Below are 21,398 nucleotides of genomic sequence, written 5' to 3' on the forward strand. Positions count from 1 at the left end.
AATTCTCCTCCACATTAGTTCTTCTTCTGAGTCTATATTTTGTCTGCTTTGTCACAGTCTCTCTATAGTCTATTGCTTTTATCTTCTGGTTAACTTGTGTTCAACTGTCACAGAAACACCAAATGCAAGTTTTACATGGAAACATGTCCATGTGTTTTGTCTTTATTAACCATTAGGTGGAGCTGTTCACACATCTCAGTGATCTTCAAACCAGTGATCCCCTCTCCCAAGAGCTGAACTTGACACCACACCTTTGTTCTCACATAACCCTTCTAGCAAAGACCATGAGAGCTTTTCATTTTGCCAATGCGTGTCCTCACTCGTTTCCTTTCCTCGCGTCTTAGTTCCAGCGAGGAGGTGAGAGAGAGATGCGAGGAAGCATAAGTTAGTGTAATGAAAAGCTCCCCCATGTTAAAGCTCTATGTGAAGTTTTCAAACATTCAGGTTAACAACCATTAAATCAACCAGTTTTAGTTTCTTAAAATCCATATGAATGTAACTTATATTAATGACAAAAGGTAGATTGTCATCTTACATAGTAAATAAAGCTTTCCCACCCTTGGGCAATGTTGAAAGAACAAATAACAAAATGTCAAAAAGGAGCAGTATCCTGTTGTGGGTTTTTATGTTTGTTTGGATGGTAGAGGTGTTGAAGTGTTGACATGAAGAGAGACGAGACAAACATGCTCCTTGCAATTTCAGTCCAATGACCAGTTATTACTGTTTTCTTACAGTGTGTTACCATTTAGTAACCATCATCCAAAACCCTGTAAATAATGGTAGCTGAAAACAAATATATACAGTACATAAATACAGTGAATATATAGTAAAAAAAGCACATTTGCAGATGTCAGAAAGTTCACATGGAGTGGCTGTAAGGCACATGTAAATGATGAAAATAACAATCAGAAGGTGGAATTAGTGATTTTCACATTGCACAAGATCCAGTGTTGAGAGTTATTGATTTTTCAGGGCCAGTTATTTTTAGCTGACAGCTGATGTCTGAAACTGATGTCACTCTCGGGCAAGTGTTTACTAGCTAAAACAGTGTAAAATTACCTCAGAAAAGTGTGGACTTTAGCACTTAAATTGGCACAGTGTCAATTTTCCTCATTCTTAGTTTAAATAAGACAATTAACTCTTAACCATAAGCTCCACCTTTGTCTAGGGAAAATATTTCTTTTGTTACCAAAAAGCACAACAGCATGTTCCATTCAGCTACCATTCTGGCTTGATCACAGTAAGTAAGAAAAATAGTAAGTAAGATTATTTTAACAACCCATTATATTTTCTACTCTTTATGTACAGTAGTATCTTGTCAAATATTGTTTGGGACAGTGGGTAAATTAAGAAGTAAGGATAAAAGGATAAGAATTAAAGCATGCGCACCACAACTGATAAATGCTTTAGCTACTGACAGACATCCCTTAGTGGGACACATACAGCTTCCCATCCTCTGAACTCCTGTGCCAGCTTGTGGAAGTCATGCTCTGTATGCTCGATGTCTGTCTTGGAGTATTTTCAGGCATTTTCAAGTCAGTAAATGTTTTCTTTTCATTCACTTGCAGCATCATTTGATTCCTAAGCCAGTTTTCATGTACTCGTAAACCACATAGCTAATGCTGACAGCCGGAATGACTTTCATGAAATTTGGCAGGATGCCTCGGTAGAGTCCAAAAAAGCCGTCTTTGGCTATGATCTTCTTTATCAGAGTACTCATGGAGGACTGGTCTGTTGCATCCAGAGACGCTGGAGAGAAAAAGTAAGTTAGGGAGTCAGCACTGCATCTGAAAGCATGTTTTTTATTCTTGTACTGTATATTAACAGCAGCTATACTGGACAACGTTTGCATCCCCAAATAAGTGTATGTTGAAGGAGAAAACGTCTGCACACTGATGGGCTTCGAAGGCAACATTCTGGTCTGCAAGCATTACTTTAGATCGAAATGTTGCCTTGTAAATATATATTTGCAGCCCATCAGTGAGCAGACCTTTCCTCCTTCTGCAGTGACATTTGTTGTGAATGTTTACAGAAAATATGGGGTACCTTTACCAAGATTTTTCACCACATAAACATATTGCCTATCATGAAAGATACTATGAATACTGTGTATTATGTGCCATGTAAGTTTTGTCATCACTGTTATGAAATGTTAGACTGAGTTTACCTTGTGCCTGCATCCTTGTGCGCACAAGCGCGAGTGGATAGCTGGCCAGCTGGCCACACGTACTAGAGATGGTCCCGCAGGCCACTAACACCAGAACTCCAGGGTTAGCCGAGTCTTTGGCGTGGTACGACAACCAGGCATTCTTCAGACTCTAAGACCGCAGAAAATGGTGCCAGGAGATTGGGGAAACAATTAACTACTGTACATCAGCATGGCACAAAGATTAATTTCCTCTGATTTTAATTGAATGTGGCCCTGCAATCCAAGATGAACTGGTTTATCGTTCATACAAATGAGTTTAATTTAACAAAGTACACTCTGTTGTGAAATATCACCAACGGGGCCGAATACGTCACACAGCCTGCATACCTCATAAACAGCGAGGTCTATCCCAGCATAGGGAATGATGCCCACTAAGTTTGGAATGTAGCCCTTATAGAAAGCCATGACACCTTCTTTCCTCAGGATCTTCTTGGCGCAATCAAACATTCCTGAATACTGGCCAGTTTTCCTCAGGGTCAGTCTAGTTTTCAACACCTTAAAGAGAAAAAAAAGAAAAACAAACAAGTGTTGTATTTTGAAGCTTTGGGGGGACTTTGTTTATTTTAATGCATGTCCTGAACGAGACAGTATGATGAAACAGTGATGCAACACTTGTCTTACCTCCATTGGGTAGATGGCTGTCTGTGCTGTGGCCCCAGCCAAAGAGCCAGCCATAAACCTCTTGTGTGTCTCAATGTTCTTGCCCTCTGATGATAATAACTTCTTATACTACAGGAAACATACAAACGGCAAGAAGATAAATATGCGCCCCATATATTTATATATGTTTTAAAACTGTAATGAATACCATCAAGAGCTTTCAGTCCCTTACTTGCTCGTATGACATGAACTTGATCGCCGTCTCGGGCGCGATCTTTAAAACGTTGATCCCATTCCCCCTCCACAGTGAAGTTATACCTCCCTCTATGATCATCTGCTTGAAGCCGCCAATCAGACTTATCCGGTTGGTCTTAGAAGAATGAACCTGCAGTTCAAATATATAGTGTTTGCAGGACAGTTCACATTATTCTGTTTCTTACCTGATCCCTGTGAGGGAAAGAATACATTTTCCTTGATATATTTCACCTGCATGAAGACTTTCATTCTGTCCAGAGGGGCAGTGCCCGTACGAGAGACGGCCCCCGCCACTGCGCCTGCAACAAGCTGCTTCCACCAGCCGCCTGAGCTCTTCTCCTCCTCTGTGAATTCATCTGGGATGGCAAGACTGTCACCTATGTCCAGCACCTAGTGATTACATAAACAAATGTACTCAAATCACCTTTACTTATGGACACCATGTGCGTCAGCAAAATTGCTCTTGTCAGAGCTATGAACAAAGTTTCTGGCCATAATAAATACTGAAACATATCACAATGTAACATGTAATATGCCTTTGAGAATGTGTCTTTCTCAGGAAGCTACAAGTCACAAGCACTTCACTTTTTGAGGTCTATTTTCACACTGACAGCAACACTTATTTCAATCTTGCCAAATTACCAGTTGTACACTGGAGATAGGGCAACGTTTACAAAACCTTGAATGAAGCGTTTCAAGGTAGTGAACATAGAAGCATAACTTGTTTCTTTTCACTGTATATTGTGAAAAACAGGATAAAACTGCAGGGGTTGTTTGTTCTAACAAACAAACAATGAGTTGAGCTCCTTGCCCTTTAGCTAGAAGTGCTTGTGAAACCATAATCACTGAGCTGACTGAACCCTCGTCTTGCACGCTTTAGCTGTGTCAGATAAACATGTCCAATGTTTTTCCAAAAGCATAAATGTGTCGGTGGCAAACATGGAGCGGTGGCAATTTAATGCAACTCTGCAGGGAAATGCAATGGCTGGTGCAGATAGCTGTGTGTCCTGCGGTCACTACTGTGGTATGAGAATGCAGCTTTGTCTGGTTTTGTTATCTAAGACGCCATAAATGTGTAATGCAATGAAGACATTTCTAAACATTTAGAAACAGAAGAGAGGCACTGTTCAGCTCATAAGCGAGCAAACATCTTGTGCAGGAGAAGTAACAAACCAGTCAATGACATATTTATTAGCACTAGAGCTGGAGGAGCAAGCTGAGGGAAACAGATTGTAGTGACGCGACCTAATTATGTTGGACAATCCAGTCTTTAAAAGCTGCTGCCAAAATACAGACTGCAGAGAAAATCCATAATATCTGACAGAAGAGAACTAGGCATCACATGATTTACCCCACCGCAGTTGCATCTGTATTTGACTACAGAGTGTATTTAGCAGTGTTTGTGTGTATGTGTCCTGTACCGTGGAGTGTTTCCAGTAGCGCATGATCTCTTCCAGGTTCTGGGCCGGGTGTAACAGGAAGTGTTCTCTCCACTCGTTCCAGTCCACCATCATGGTCCCATCAATGTCCATGCTGAGGAGACCCAGACAACATCTTCACCTGTGAACTACTGACCTTTTATGTTGCATTACATGGTAAGCACAACACTGACCCAGATAAAGCCAGATAGCAATATTTGTATAAATAAGAACATGATACAGTGGATAATAGCGGAGGTCAAACCTCTGTAGTATTTTCAGGGCATTCTCTCTGCTGACGTCCATGCCCAGCTCTGCAAGGGACTGCTGGATCTCTGAAGCATCAATGCGCCCTGACACAACAGTAAGAAAAAACTCTACTCAAACATGCTGCAGTATAAACAGAGGGTATGTGCTTCTGTAAACATTCACTGGCATGTGTCCCATGTGTGGACACTTATGCCAAGTATTTTTACAGTGAGGTAGCTCCTGCAACCCCTCAGCTCCTACCATCGTTATTTCGGTCCAGACTCTTGAATGTCAGGCGCAGCTTCTTCTCGTGATCTTTCAGATATTTGGAGAACTCGTTGAAGTCGAGGCTCCCGTCTTTGTTTTGGTCACCGGACGACACAATTTTCTGCAGAGATGAGATCAAATCTAATGGTTAATTTGCCTGCTCCTGGTGCAGAGTACCAGAGTGACTCTCACGCACACACGCGCGCGCGCACGCACACACACACACACACACACACACACACACACAGCCAGCAACACAGTCACACTACTATGGAATTTCATGCAAAACGAGCAGGCCAAACCCTGAAACTCCTGTCTATACAGGACCCCCACGGTTCCTGAATGTACCTGTGCAGCACCCAGTCGGAATATGCCCATCGCCTTGAGGCCCGCTCGTAATTCAGCGACGTCCACCTTCCCATCCTGATTGGTATCAAGCCTCTCGAACAGGTCCTGGTATGACCTCTCACTGTCGGCATCCCAGCACCGGGCATTTGATAGTAAAAACGTCCGTAACGTCGGATACATTGTAGCGCTAATGTGGAAGCGACGGGCAGACGGCTCGTCCTGCAGTCCCGATCTTAATATCAATCCATTTTGAGGCGCAATGATAACCCTTGCTAAAGTCCAATATGAGCACTGCTTTCGCGATGAAGAAATCGGGTTTCCAGTGACTTTATTTTGCAGGCTGTCCCGTGCAAAGGTGTATTCCGTAGCGTTTCAGGAGGAACTGCAGCAGCAGAGGGCGGAGCGATAAGGCTGCGTCGCTGTTTTCTACGGAATAGAGGAAAGATGTCAACATAGAAAAGTGGTGAAATAAATAATCCCTGGATTAAGCATATGCATAATCCGGTTTATGATTCTAATATTGAACCTTCTCGACGTTTTTTTTCCACCCTGGTTTCGTGTGATATGAGATGGTGCCTTAGAGGTGAAATGTAATCTCTTCATCTAGCAGGACGTGTCGGTACAGAAACACTCAGTGTAGTATTTCTTACAGCGCAGCACCGCCGCTGGCCACTAGAGGGCGGTGTTTCCTCACAGAAAACAGTTAGGGGCCCTGTGTGTGGCATCTCTGGGCCCCTCAATTTAACTATAAACTAATTAATTTTACTGGTGAATTGTTATTACTGACTGTCAGAGATGTTTATTAAACTGGCCATTTTTGATACCCTATTGTTGTATAAAATATATTTAGGCCCTTAGATACAGTGGTTGAAAGTAACAATAACTCAAGTCCTGTGTTTAAGTAGGCTACAACTTTTAAGGTACATGTATTTAGCTGGTACTACTTTTTAGAAAACATATGGACAGTTTGTTAAATGGTGATGCATTCCTATAGACTGAACTACTCAACAGTATATAAGGGGATACAATTTCCCACACCTCAACCAGATACAACATTATAATGCTGCTTAGATGTGCACACATTAGTAATAATAATTTGATAATATAATCTGTATATGACACAATTAAACTCTGTAATCCCAGATCTCAATGACCGCTCAAAGGAGAAGGAGACAGGGCATATCTTGCTGCCCAGTATGTATTAATATGCCACAGTGTGAGGGACAGGGCGTGAACACATACACACACACACACACACACACACACACACATACATTTTTGTTCTCACTAATCTGTTTAAACATACATTTTATACTTCCTTAGGCTGTATCTTTCCCATGCCAATAAAGGCCCTTTGAATTGACCTGAGTTGGTTGTTGGGTGTTCAGACTGTCTTAAGTAGTAAGTACTTTAAGTATTGTCATATGCTTAATTTGCATTCCAACTTTTTGTCACATGTCGGCCGAGCGATAGCTGTCTTGACTTCTATTAATCCCACTTCTCCTTTTTCCACATTTGTGGTCACGGGAACATGTTACACAGTGCATTAACCTTAAACACTAGTATATTTCTCCTTCCACTTCCACTGGGGGTTTTGAATGAGCTTTCAGCCAGTAAACTCAGTACAGTCCCACCATCACAATCGTGACCTCGGTATTTCTATTTTTTTCTGCAGCAGCAGCAGCAGCGTCCAATCAAACGATGTATTCTCCCTCTCGTCATGCAGTGTGTTTTTCGGTGGGTGTGTGAAGGAGGAGATTTGAACTTTGAATGCAGACACACGGCAGCAGGCAGCAGCTGAGAGAGCAGCAGTGGGAGCACGGAGCGGGGGAAAGTGTTCAGCTGTCTGGCAGCTTTTTACCACTTCACTGTTGTGACCCGGTCTCTTCTCACAGCTTAGGATACACCATGTCGTTCATTCTCACAAAGAAAAAGAGGTTTAAATTCAAAGTGGACTTCGACCTGGAGGAGCTGTCCTCGGTTCCCTTCGTAAACGGAGTCTTATTCTGCAAAGTTAGACTCCTAGATGGAGGCTTTGCTGCAGAGTCGTCTCGGTAAGAAGTTTTGCTATTTATAGCGACAGTTTACCGGTTGTTCTAAATTTAAGCTAAACTTGTGTTTTGTTTTTGACCATTTTAAGCGCCTGTTTAGTTTTGGTTTTCGTTTTTTCCCATTTGTTGTGTCGACTTTGCCTCTAACGGCGTTAACGTCAATGAATGTGTAGTTAACGTTAACGTTAAGCTACACAGTAACTAACTATCCACCGGGTTAACTAACGTTATACAAAGCTGAACAGGAAACCGTATGTTAACTTACCTAGAGCACAGCCATAGACTGTATGAAACGGTATAACGCAGCAGGCTGACATTTGTCACTAAAGGGGATTTCTGCCTCAACATGATTTAATTTTGTTTTCATAAGGACAATAATTTAAAGATTATAGCTCACCCAGTCTTTTGTAGCACTTGAAATACATTTAAAGGCAATGACAGCTACTTTTTTAAAGGATGGAAATAGTTTTTTCGTTAACCTATATTTACACAGTTCATCAAAGCAGTTGCTAAGCAACAAGTAACGTTAGGTTGAAGTAGATTTCGGCTGAGTTAAATCTAAATAACTTTATTTTTTCATGAGGAACTTAATCTGTGTACACAGTCTACAATTGTTGGAAGTAAATACAAAATAAGTAAGATTTAAAAAGTTTATTATAATAATAATAATAACTACTTTTGTACGATTGTTCAGTAGAACAGACTGTTGTGGTGGCGAATTTGTCTCCGGTTAATTTTTCTTTCTCTTTCATCTGAACATTATTATGGGATTGTTTCTGTTGATGACAGTGACAACCAAAAACTTTTGTTTCCCCCATTGCAACGGCGCATGCGCGGTTAACCCCCCGGGCCTGTGATTATAACTGCTTTTAGCATTTTTAAATGAGTCACTGGAAAAACGGACACAGCGTAGCACAACCGCTAACCCCAATGACTTTACCATGGTAACTGTTCCTAAAAACTACAGTCTAAACTCTGTATTCATACTTGTATCCTGCTCCAACCACAACTATTGTCTTTTTTTTTTTTTCAAATACAGGCATAGCGACAGTAGTTTATGATGTATGGGTGTTATGGTGATTATTTTTAGGTTAGTTCTGTTAATACCACTATCATTTTTAAAATAACTCCTAAAACTGCTAAAATATCATAATGTTATGAAGCTGTAGTAATATTTTTATATCCTAGTGGCAAACTAAGATATAGAACATACTATAAAGCTTCACCCCCTTAATGCTGCTGCCATTGATCAGCACTGTCTGTTCTGCATTGGACCATGTGAAGTCCAATTTACTAATATTGCCCCAAATTTCAAATCTCATTCGTCTCAAAGGCCTGTCTTCTTTTGAAATATATATATCAAGTACAGTGAGGATCCCATCACAGAAGTGAGGTCAACATTCATACATAAGACCATGTAACTGTCCTGTTGTCCCATCATCTAATATAACTTTGTAGCAGAAAGCTCAAAGCCTTGTGGAAGATCACGAGCTCATTTGACAGACTAAATTAACTACTACTACTTTCTTTTACATATTCTGATTTTAGTTTGAAACATGCACAACATAGATCTGTCAGAAGTGTGATTAATATGTATTCTTTCAGTGTTCAGTATGTTTGTGTGTAAAGTAGTGTTTCTAAATGTGCTTCTCTCACAGGGAGTCAGTCCAAGCCAACTGTGTGCACTGGAAGAAGAGATTCTCTTTCATGTGTAAGATGAGTGCCAGTGCTGGGACAGGTGTACTAGACCCCTGTTTGTGCCGGGTGTCTGTCCGCAAGGTACAGGACATTTTTTTCTGCCATCAAGCTCTTTTTTGTTGACGCTACAAAAATGCATGTTCCATAGCAGAGTCCAAACAGTTCACTGTCAAATTGTAACCACAAGTGATTTGTTGCAATGGTCACACTGCAAAGAGTCGCAAATGTTTTAATGAAAGTAGTGTGTGATATAGTAATGAAAAAGGGGAAATGTAATCTCACTAATTCTTGTGTTTTTTTTTTGTCATTTTAGGAACTGAAGGGTGGAAAAACGTTTGCAAAGGTAATACTTCTGTTGACAGGCATTTGTTGTAAACAAAGCAGCTCACGTACCAGAGATCCATTAGAGCGGTCTTATCATAAAATTAATGCGATAGCAGTCGGCCTCCAAGTGCCCTTGGAGCACCTTTCGGTTGGTCTATTTACTGACAATGTTTTTATTTCTAGTTTCCGGCTTTGGTTACTGATTAAAAAAATCTGTAAATCAAAACCCCACACTATGTTAATCAGTAACTTTAATTATGAGCTAAAGAATTTGGTTGTCTGATATCTCAAGGATTTGTGTTTCCAAAAACCTGAGCTGGGTTGGATTTCTTCAAGTGTTGATTACTGAATGTTTTATAATACCACATTACCACAGGAAGACACTTTATAGAGATAGAGATAGAAACTTGACAGACTCTGTTCAATACAATTTATATTCAGTAAAATTGTATACCTAACAATGTAAACTCAAATGGTTCAAACTGGTTGATCTCTGTTATCCCTGTGCAGCTGGGCTTTGCTGACTTGAACCTGTCTGAGTTTGCTGGATCTGGCAGCACTACACGGCGGTGTCTCCTAGAGGGATATGACACCAAGAACACCAGACAAGACAACTCAATTCTGAAGGTGTGGCAGTGTTTTAATGCATAGCTGTTATTTAGCAAAAACAAAGCCTGTTCTTGCTATTCTAATGCAAGTCACCATTTATTGAGTTAATCAGCAGAAGTAGTAAAAGTAAATGTAAAAGTTTGATTTATGCATGGGAAAGTTAAAATACCTGACATCATAGGCTCAGTACATGTCTGAGCCTGTGAGCTATAAACTGTCTGAGCCATGGGAATGAATTTTAAATATGTGGATTTTTCCTGGGGAGCAGGTCTACACAATGGGCTTACATTTCACAAAATGTTACTCCTTAGTTACCTTAGATCAGTGGAAAAGTCAGATAGCATTTAAAATTATTTATTTAATAATTTATTTTTGACCACATACTCCACGAACCCACTTTGGCATGGAGTGCAACACATGAGTTGGGGATACATGCCTTAGACAGAGAACAGCAAACCTTTCAAATTAAAGCCCCAAACTGACATTACTCTTATTCTTTCTCCTATTACAGGTTGTCATCACCACACAGCTTATGTCTGGAGACCCCTGTTTTAAAACGTAAGTGCTCATTTTGATTTTGTGTTTATCACTCATCATTAAAAGTCTGAATATCAGTTCAGTTTGAAACTCGTAACTAAGGAAACGTTTAACCTAGTTGTGGTTGCAAATAAAGTCTGTACTCCAAATAGAAACGTCTGCATCTAACCACAGAGGAAAGTGTTTCAATCATATCCTGTTTGTCACCTAACTGAAAACTCTTGTCTGATATTACCAACAGCTTTAAAGTTTAAAGTCATGAAGTATTATTTTGTGGTTAAGATCTTATCACAGTCTTATCTGGGAGCTGATAACACCTCACCCAGACATTAATCTGCCCAACCTCTGTGAAGAACAACAGCTGATATGTGATCAGCTCAGCCCAGAGGTTGTATTTCTCTTTTGTCAAGAGCTGTGTGTAGAGCAGTTTGTCACGAAGGACGTGGTGTAACATCACACTCCTGGCAAACCTGTTCCATGTGCACACAGTGAGCTTTCTTCAGCCAGCACCAAGTCATTCCCTGTATTCTTTCCCAACGCCCTGCTGATGTAACAATATTCACGCTGCTGCCTAGGAGATGTCTAAAGTGTAAACTCAAGTCTGGCCTAGTCATTCATCCCACGCAGTGTTACTCATAGAGCGTGGAGGATTTACAGCAGTACAACAAGAAAGATGACGCTCAGTTTTTTTTCACTGTGTGTCTGTCACTCTTTGTCTGCCTTTCCGCCCTCAGTCTTCTGTTTAACATAGCATCTCAGCAGCCAACAAGAGTGATTTCCTGTCTGCTAAACCAGACATTGTTGAAAAGTGATTGTCACTCTATTTTGAGATTTTCTACTTTGATGTTTTATTTCTGAGGTGTTGAAATACCTGCAGTGTAATCATTACACATTACAGCATTTTTTTATATTTAAAGGTGTATTTGATGTCTGCATCAGCATAAAAACAACTCAATGACGTGTATAGGCTGAAACAAACAAAAAAACATCCAAGTGTTCCTGCCGTTCTAAGCTATTCACCTTTTTGACCAAGAAGCAGATGAATATGCCAGTTTAATTATCGCAATGAGCAATATTTTGTGATTTGGTTGGCTCAAGTTGTTGTTTATAGAAATATAAGACGATTCCTGGGTAGCAGCATGCAGGTAAACATACTCGTTGTTGATAAAGCAGTTATAGGAATTCTTTCCCAAGAACACTTGAGACACCACCCTGCTTCTCAGTAACATCAGTCTTTTCTGTGTTCCCTTTAGTCCTCCATCTACAGCTATGACTCTGGGAATCCCACAGGCTGTAGCAGAGTGTCTCCTTGAGGACAGAAAGGGAGGGGACATGCACATATCCCATTCACTCACTGGTATGTGTATACAGACTCTGAGGCTAAGAAGAGTTTGCTATTCCTTACAATAGCAAGATTTTAGTAGTCAAGGTTTACAGTAGTCAACAGTAACATTTTCAAAATTGTTTTTTTCTTTTCATAAGCCCCTGAATACAAAGTATCATAAAGAATAAACACTTCCTCTGAACACATAAGCTGTGTGTAGAACTGTTTTGCTTATACTTGTGTGTGTGTTTATTCATTTAGAGACTCAAGGAAAGTCAGTATCCGTTCCAGAGGAGCTGGTAGCTTATGGTCACTCTAGAACACCCAGCTATGCAAGTCAGCAGTCAAAAATCTCAGGTACCAAACACAGAGACACATATTTATTCCCCTCAAACAAAATCAACTACCCCACTGGTTACACAAATCATAGGAATAACCTCAGTGTGCTTTCTCTCCTGTCCGGTAGGTTACAGCTCAAATCACTCCAGTTTGACAGATCTGAGCCATCGGCGAAGCGCGTCAGGCGGTTCTGCCTCCACAGGCATCGGCAGCATCCTAGAAACCAATGATCACCAGGGGGAGAGAGGAGAAAGGGAGAGCAGGACCACTCCCCCAGTCTGTGCAACCCGTCACCATGCCCCCGAACACCCCTCTACCCCTGCTAAAGTTCCAAGGTAATACACATGGTTACCATAGTCTGAAGAAGACACACCGCAATTTTAAGTCTCTTTCTGATTTTGTATTTTTAAGAGATTAAGTATTTTTTAGGAAGCACATTTGTGTAATATTCCACGCTGTTTCTGTTTCTTCATTAGACATTTAGTGAAGCAGAACTCTATGGAGAATCAGCTGAAGAGAGTTGATGCCACCAGGGTGGATGCTGATGACATAATAGAGAAAATCCTGCAGAGCCAGGATTTCAGTCATGGCTTCTTGGACTCCAGTGCAGAGGGTGTGTACACCAAATCCCTAACTTAGTGGACTTATGAAAGCTGTCTTGGAAAGTTGCCTACCATCTTGCTGATGGGATCAGATTACTTTTAGGTGTTGCAATGCAACAACGCAATGTCTTTAAGTACTTCCTTCAAATGATGAATGATGATTAGACATTTATGATGGCAAATCATACATTGTGTGTCAGTTTAGACCATACTTACATAATGACCAGCCTAAATAAAAGTCTATTTAATTAAGGATTACAGAGTTTAGGTTACATATCATTTCTATGAATATCACAAGGGCAGTTTAACCTCACTGATAGCTGAGCACACAATGTGGCAGCCATGTTACAAAGCCCTGCCCTTAACCACAGACTTAATGTAGAGGACAATCATTCATTGTGTTAAGAAATGGTGACCCTGTTGCACACATTTCTGATGGTTCCTCAACTATCAACCCCCTCTCTTGATGCTGCTTTGTCATCTGCCTCACCAACCTCCCCTACAGTGTCCCCCTATCAATTGTCATTTATTTTTAAATGTTCTAGAAACTATTGTGAGCCATTAAAACCCTTACAGTGCACTGATTGTCACTATCCTTATTCTAATGTGTGTGTATGTGTCTATTGCTGCAGAGGAGGGGCTCAGCTTGTTTGTTGGTCCTGGTGGGAGTACAGCCTTGGGAAGCCAGCACACGAGGTGGGTGTGATTATGTAACTGTGGGCTGTGGGTGCCACGCACCAGGCATTTACTGCAAATATAAATTCACTGCACATACGCTAAATGGGGGTTCTTATGCAGTGTCTTTTTATTGACCACATGACTGGTCATCACGTTGTTTGTTTCTAAAATGTAAAATTTTATGTTAAGATTAAATTTCAGAACACATCGTTAAACATACAAGACGGCACCACAGCCAGATCTGATAACTACCCTCTCTTCCTGTCACGTAACACATTGTGGCATTCTCTTTCAGGGTGGCAGCTGGAGCCTTTGAGCAGGTGGTGATCAAGCGCTAGGCTTTGGGAAGCATGTGGCTGTCATGAAGGGTGCCGTATTACACTGATGCGGGAGACACAAGACTGAGTAGTGGAGGTGCCCCCAGAACTTGCTCCTGCCTGCATCTGACCTACAGCGTCTGTTGACCAGGATAGCCCTCTAGTGTTCAAGAAGTGGAGTTGAAGGCCACATTATTGGAACATTTTGGTGACGGAGATACACTAGTGTACTAACATTTCTGTTAGTCTTGTGCTCTATGAAACAAGTAAGACTAGGGGTTACTACTGTAATTCTACACATACTGTTCACCCATCTTGGTGACATTCCTTGACGTCCCATCTATTTAAAATAATAGAAAACTGACACTGTGGAATTGGTGTTACAGCACCACTGTGTGTCTGTAGCTCAGTCCCATTACAGATACACCTCCATTCACCTGGTTGTGAGTGAGGGTGACTGCATTTAAAATATAAGTTAAAATATAATTTTTTTATGTTTTCTTTCATTTGTTCCGATTGGGTGTGTGTGTGTGTGTGTGTGTGTGTGTGTGTGCTTATATGACTGTTGTCTATAAAGTCAAAAGCGATGAATTTATTTTTACCACTGATTTTGTATATGTGCTGCCACTTAACTGGTCAGAGCTATAGTATGTAAACTATGTATGTAGTCAGTTGTGTTAAGTTATCTATGTGTTGTTTTTAAGATGGTAGAATGTTGCTGTCGTATTTAAGGCCAAATAAAAAGTATTTTTTTAAAAAGTGCACTGTGGATAATAACTACGTTTTGTATTGAAAGGACAAAACGAGTGTGGAGGAAAGTTTGACACAGAATTAGAATTAAAGAGAAATATAAAATTAAAAGATAAAGGGTCAATGGACATTTAAAATTAAACCCTTGAAAGGGGCATAAAGAAATAACGATTATACCATTTCCGGTTTAGACAAAACATTTCAAAGTAAACGTCTATAAAGCACTTTGATATGTAAAGAAAAGGGGTAACTTATTGAGTACACCATGATATAATAGTATAAGAATTACACATTATCTGTACAGAAGCTTTGGCTATTTTTGTTTGCGCAGTCATCAAACACAAATGAACTTGGTGTCTGAGTACATGCTTTTATTTCCAAAGCGAAACACTCAGCGTACTAACGACGTTTACAGCAGCAGTGAGTTCACATTGCACCACCGACGGTACACTTCCGGTTCCACCTCGCAACAGCACTTTAGCTACAACGACGGCGGGAAGTTGCTATCATCAGTTTAACCACAAATCAGCAATTACCAAACGGACGAAATCGTTAACGGTCGACATTTCACTATCTAACATTGATGGATCTGTAATGGTAAATACGCTAACTGTAAACTAAGCTTAGCGGCGTGGGATCAGCTAACATGGCTAACGTCGGAAACCAGCTACCAACACAGGCCGTTAGCAAGCCTGCACCAGGAAAACATGGAAATGTATTGCCCCTGTGGGGCAACGAAAAGACTATGAATCTCAACCCAATGATTCTTACAAATGTACTGTCTTCGCCGTATTTCAAAGTTCAGCTTTATGAACTAAAGACCTACCATGAAGTTGTGGACGAAATCTACTTCAAGGTAACATTAGCAAATGCTAAGCCGCATGCTAGTTAGATAATCACTGTCGAGTCAGGCTAGCGTTAACTGACCGTGATAACGATGTACTGCAGGTGGTAGATCATATGGGGAACAACCAGACAGAGCTAGTTTTAACTAACTTATCTTAACAACTCGGAAAAGTTATCCGTTTATTTCATGTAATTGCACTTTAATAAGTAGAACTGAGTGTTTTATTAGCTAACTAGCAGCTAAGCTAATTGCTAGTTGGCTGCCGTTACAAAGACAGTAGTTTAACGTTACGGCTGGTTTACTCAGTTGACTACTGCAGCCTGTTGCACACAGCTGTGTGTAAGTTCAAACTGAGCCTAGTTATAACATAAAGTATTTCCAAGTTGTGATTTAAGCATTACTAAAATAAAGCGGTTGCCTCACGGTGATAAGTTACAGCTTTAAGTAAACTAAATAGTTAACGCTACACATGTCCCTCAGGTGGTGTACATCATACAGTGTGACAGAATTAAACTCACTGATGGTAAAATACAAGTTTTTATGTCACATAACATCATTTTTTCATTAATTGCAGCCATTTTGCGACACAGTAATCGAGTAGATACCTAAATTGTTGGTGTGTTTCAATAACGATCTAACGTTAGCTTACTACGATGTGTAACGTTAAACCAGCTGGCTCATGCAGCCAGAAAGCCACTGCACATGGTAACCATGGTGATGTATCTTTGATCGTTGATTGGCCACTTGCTTAAAGTATAATTTCACGTCCAAAAGTAGTCGTGGTGAAACAAACTTTCAGTAACTGATTTAGTTATAAACTAACTAGTAGTTTCTAAGAGTGCTGCCTTTACACACTAATTTAAGAGAGGACTTACACATAGCTGGTGCCACCCAGTCCTGTTCTTTCAGTAATTTAAAAAGGTTAACATTAGGTCATAACCTAGAAAGGATTGAGACATTTCAGGATTGTTATGGAAACAAGTTAAAAAAGAGGTATCAATAACTTGGATGAAGTCTTTTAATATAAGTGTGTATCGGTGAGACGGGCAGAACAGGTGTGTGTGTGTGTGTGTGTGTGTGTGTGTGTGTGTGTATATCAGCTGACTTGATGTTGTTCTTTGTGGCTGCAGGTGAATCACGTTGAGCCTTGGGAAAAGGGAAGCAGAAAGACTGCCGGCCAGACTGGAATGTGCGGAGGGGTAAGTGAGAAGTACGTGCTTTTTATATTCCCCATCCCCCCTCCCCCCTCTGTATTTCCCATATGGTTGAAATCGCTTCATATAATGTACAAGTATGAAAAATGTACATGATTCACATTAGTACTTGCGATACTGTACTTAAATACTTGAGTATTTTTTGTCAAAGGGTCAGTCGTTCTGAATACATAAATGCCGTTATGCACTTTAAAGATGTGTCTTCATCCTTTTAGGTGCGAGGAGTTGGGACTGGTGGTATTGTTTCTACTGCTTTCTGTCTTCTATACAAACTGTTTACTCTCAAGCTGACTCGCAAACAGCTGATGGGTCTGATCACTCACACAGACTCTCCATACATCAGAGCACTTGGCTTCATGTACATAAGGTATGCACCTCAATTCTTCTAATGTGGAGTGTTTTTTTTTATATTTGCAGAGATTCTCTGTATTACTTGATATTCTGAATGCTGGATTACCTTCCTTTTCAGAAGAAAGATATGTAATGATTGAAGTGTTGTCTTAAAATTATAGTTTTAATAAAAGACTACTGTATATTACAAAAGTATCAAAGTGAGTTGCTAGATGATAATAGATGTTGCAATTAGTAATATGCTGCTAAAATGTTTCTAATATGTATAAGGGGAATTCAAACCTGATCCAGTTGATTTAAAAACATAATTGAAATCTGTGCAACATGACTTTCTGCCACAACATTTTGTGCTCTCTGTTTGGTTCTGCCTTAGATATACTCAGCCCCCAGCAGATTTGATAGAATGGTACGATGGCTTCCTGGATGATGAGGAGGTATGTCACCTCGGGTAATAATTTGATGTTTCTTTCTCTCCATGAAATATACAGGCACACAACACGTTAAGAACTGTCTGTTTCCCCCCCTTGTGATGCTCATAGCTGATTTTTCACCTTTGCCTTCATTTGGCTTAATTGTCCCCAATTTTTGTCCTCTAAGCCTCATTAGCTAGGTTACTTGCTCACTCCTCTGATGCTGATTTTTTTTATCAGGGTAAGTACAATATATGATGCTGAGTAAATATTTTAGTCAATGTAATTTTAAGGCATGCCCTTTGTTTTTGACAAGCTTTTATCAGGACTTGTTGCACAAAACTAAATTTGGAATAAATAGAAATTGGAGCACTCATACTTCATACAGTTTTACTCTTAAACAGACACACACAAATGATTTGGCACATGTCAACTGTTGCGTAAATCTAGTGTGTTTTCTCCATGTTAAAGTAAAATATAATTTGATCCCAGGCTGTGCAACCAGGCCTCCTATGATGTTCTGTTGCATTACATTTGAATTGATCATATGAAATCCTGCCCAACTGGTTAATTCCCCTGTTTTTTTCTTTAGATGCCCAATGTGCAGCAGGTGAATTGGATATTGTATCTCAGCACTGTTGGTTTGCGTGTGTGAGTGCAAAGCAGCTGTTCTCTACCATATAAAGTTAACAACTCTTCAACTGGTGTGCACTTAGATACCTGCTCCAGTCTGTGCTTACACTGTGGGCAATTTTTATGCTCCTTCACCCCTGAAGAATTCATTGTGCTTTTGGGAGACTGAAGAAGGAAGCTAAGGCTTCTCTCTCTTTGTCCCTTTGGCCCAATGAGGGTGTGTCTCAGTGTTTTCAGATACTGCTTTCCCTTCCTTTCATTTCTGGTCTGTAAACAGCAGATGCAACCATTTTTTGAAGATGCTGTTTAAACAGACAATGTGAAGGAAACGAGGGGGGCGGACTTTACAAATATATATTTGCTTGATTATTAAAGCTAACATTGTAAATACAGACTCCAGGAACTGTTTAGATAAGGCAAACTTTTAATGATATCTATAGTTTTGTTTCTTCTATCTATAATTATTAAAGTAAAGCCAGACACATTTGATTGATATGAGAGATTAAGCTAGATGAACAGAGGTGAAGGTTCAGTACTTGGTCATCACAAATTGCTTTTTGACTTGAGGCAAGATTGAAAACAAGCGATCAGATTTACCTGCGTCCTGCCTGTGTGCACTAATTGAGTTTTTATGTGGCTCTTTCCCACCGTTTGATTCTAGGAGCTCGACGTGAAGGCAGGAGGTGGCTGTGTGATGACCATTGGAGAGATGTTGCGCTCCTTTTTGACCAAACTGGAGTGGTTCTCCACTCTCTTCCCCCGAATCCCAGTGCCTGTGCAGAAGATTATTGACCAGCAGATGAAGGCTAGGCCTCGCAAGGTTGCTCAGAAGGAGGCACCGGAGGAGGAGGAGGAGGCAGCAAGCACAGAGACGGGGAGGCAAGGAGAACGACGCCGCTCCAGGTAACGCATCAAATGGTTCAAACTATTTATTGCCAACTTATTTTTTCCCAAAAATATTTTTTCCTTTCTTTTGTTACTAATTGGAATGGAAGAGTTAATTTTCCTGTTTTATGCAAGCTTTTACTCACAGCACAAACTGTGTGAAAATTGTGAAACTTAAACGAGTGAAAGCTGGCCATGACTTATTATTGGCTTTAAAACTCAGACACACCCATGCTACAGCTACACAGGTTATGAGTGGTTTTTCCTGATTGCACATTTTCTCAGAACTCTCTCTGTGTCTGTGTCTGTGTCTGTGTCTGTGTCTGTGTGTGTGTGTGTGTGGCTACCATTGATCGACATCTTCCTAGCCCATTTCACCTTTCATTCTACTTTAAATATTTGATCCAGGGAAATCTGTTGTCTCAGAAATTAGTTGTGTATGAGCCATGTGTCCTACTCACAGGTAGGTTGTTTTTTATTTTGTTTGTTTGATTTTGTTTTAACTTGTTTCATGTGGAGCAACTGAGTAATTTATTCGGCTTTTCAGATATTAGTTTTTTCAGTTTTGGGATTTGGATATTCGCGAATGCACCTAAACCGGCCTGCCCCCCACCTTTTGATTTTTCACTCCCTGTATTCTACAGGGACAGACACATACAGGCTGTATCCGTCCGCTCCTGACTTTTGTTTGCAGCAGTACGGGTTTTAACGTCGCCCAAAAATACAACTTGTGTTTTGGATTCTGTTTTCACAACAGCAAGTGAGCTGCGTGTGAAGGAGGCTTACGTCTCTCTCTCTGTCTCTCGGCAGAGCATGTGCGATTGTTAGTTGACCATACCGCTACTGCCATCAGTCTTTTGGACAGATAAAAAGATAAGGCTAAACACAGAAGTTTTGAATATTCGCTGTTAATTACTACCAAAGTGTCATTGAGTCATTTGGCAACACTTATTGTTGGATCATTCCGATGGTTAATGTAATCTATAATTTATTAGACCAGAACATTAAACTGCTTGAAGTTAATGATACCTATCTTGGCAGGACACCCAGGCGGACACCAAGCCCCCGGAGATCACCCAAACGGTCGCGGAGCAGGAGCCACCACCGCGAGAGAGAGCGCCATGGCCCAAGCTTCGACCGAGAGCTGGAGAGGGAGCGTGACCGCCAGAGGAAGGAGAGGGAGGGCCGGGATAGGGACAGAGGGGACCGAAGCGAGAGGGAGAGGCGGCGGTCCCGCAGCGCAGACAGGAACCAAGACAGACGGGAACGTAAAAGGAGTCTCAGTGGGAGCCGGGACCGAAAGAGCGAACGTAGAGACAAAGAAAGAGATGGCGGGGAGGACAAGAGCAGGAGGAAGGACAGGGAACACCATAAAGATAGAGGCGCTGAAAGGGAGAGGTCCAGGGATAAAAAGAGCAGGGGAGAGACTGATGACCGGAGGCATAAAGACGACAGGGAGAGGCACAGAGAAGAGAGGAAGGCCAAAAGGTCGAGCCGGAGTCGAAGCAGGGAGAGGAGGCACAAAAGTGGGGGAGAGGACAAGGGAAGGAAAAGAGAGTGCAGCCACAGCCGAGATAGAGACAGGGAGAGAGACGGAGAACAGCGCTCTCACAAACGTAGTCGTAGCAAAGAGAAAAGCCACCATCAGCGCGAGTCCAGTAACGACCATAGTAAACATAGTGAACGCAGAAGGAGTCAGAGCACTGAGTAAATGTCGCCTTGCAGCAATATTACTTCTTCTACTCTTGTGTTTTTCTTTTTTTCTACCAGTTGTCTGGTCTGTCACTTGTGCTAAAGAGAAGGAATGTCAGCACATCGGACATCTGAAGTTGTTGTCCTTGGCCAATGTAATGTTGCTTTACGTTTATGTTTTTCTGCCTTTTTCACTCCCCGTTAGACCATTGTTAGTCTTCACTTGAAATTTCAAAAGTGGCAAAAATGGCATTTTAATTTTCTATGGTTCGTTCTTTTTCCCCAGGAAGATGTGGGTTTGTACATAATGTTTCGGGGGCTGTCTACACACGATGAGTGGTCTGAGGTGCATTCTCAACACTATCATAATATATGTAATTTATAAAGAACTGTTATTTTCTGGCTGTACAAAAGTCCAAACACATATTTTTAAAATTTGACTAATATTACAGTGAGTTCATATTTTAAGCTTCTTGGTCAACTGTATTCTGATTACACGTTCTTTGAAGGGTCACAAGTGAATGGTTGAGGCTCAGAGTTGAGCGAAGTGGCGATGTGGATCACACAAAGCAAATCTGTCCATGATTGTGTGTAGACAGCCTGAGAATGTTTTAATCCTTGAAAGGACAGTCTGCAAAGGGTAATTTTTTACCACACACACTGAGCCCTGCTTGTGCGGTGTTTGGATTACTGCTCTGTTGCATTTTGTTTTCTAATAAATCACTTTTACAGACAACTCGTATTCTTGTTTTGAAAGAAAGGGGGCATGCAATTGTTACAAAAGGCACAGG

The 21,398-nt window shown here is 40.8% G+C and overlaps 3 protein-coding genes across 3 annotated transcripts; 2 read left to right on the forward strand and 1 right to left on the reverse strand.

Annotated features, from left to right (window-relative positions):
- Positions 1–125: 125 nt before the first annotated feature.
- On the reverse strand, positions 126–5,972 carry LOC127366475 (calcium-binding mitochondrial carrier protein SCaMC-1). Its single transcript, XM_051405419.1, has 10 exons — positions 5,347–5,972; positions 4,993–5,119; positions 4,748–4,835; positions 4,486–4,597; positions 3,296–3,454; positions 3,042–3,194; positions 2,831–2,938; positions 2,537–2,704; positions 2,168–2,318; positions 126–1,749 (listed from the first exon to the last, which is right to left on the reverse strand). Exons 1-10 carry the CDS (start codon positions 5,524–5,526, stop codon positions 1,571–1,573), a joined length of 1,425 nt encoding a protein of 474 aa, XP_051261379.1. The 5' UTR covers positions 5,527–5,972; the 3' UTR covers positions 126–1,570.
- Positions 5,973–7,035: 1,063 nt separating this feature from the next.
- LOC127362660 (protein FAM102B) lies at positions 7,036–14,587 on the forward strand. The gene is made up of 11 exons (XM_051398672.1): positions 7,036–7,400; positions 9,056–9,176; positions 9,409–9,438; positions 9,930–10,046; positions 10,540–10,586; positions 11,819–11,922; positions 12,151–12,246; positions 12,356–12,563; positions 12,705–12,841; positions 13,463–13,526; positions 13,804–14,587. The coding sequence occupies exons 1-11, from the start codon at positions 7,117–7,119 to the stop codon at positions 13,844–13,846; spliced, it is 1,251 nt and encodes a 416-aa protein (XP_051254632.1). The 5' UTR covers positions 7,036–7,116; the 3' UTR covers positions 13,847–14,587.
- Positions 14,588–14,994: 407 nt separating this feature from the next.
- Positions 14,995–21,343, forward strand: prpf38b (pre-mRNA processing factor 38B). The gene is made up of 6 exons (XM_051398658.1): positions 14,995–15,431; positions 16,553–16,621; positions 16,852–17,003; positions 17,361–17,421; positions 18,692–18,933; positions 19,957–21,343. The coding sequence occupies exons 1-6, from the start codon at positions 15,222–15,224 to the stop codon at positions 20,624–20,626; spliced, it is 1,404 nt and encodes a 467-aa protein (XP_051254618.1). The 5' UTR covers positions 14,995–15,221; the 3' UTR covers positions 20,627–21,343.
- The last annotated feature ends 55 nt before the right edge of the window (positions 21,344–21,398 follow it).

This window comes from Dicentrarchus labrax, unplaced genomic scaffold (genome assembly GCF_905237075.1).
Source record: "Dicentrarchus labrax unplaced genomic scaffold, dlabrax2021, whole genome shotgun sequence".
Lineage (NCBI taxonomy): Eukaryota > Metazoa > Chordata > Actinopteri > Moronidae > Dicentrarchus > Dicentrarchus labrax.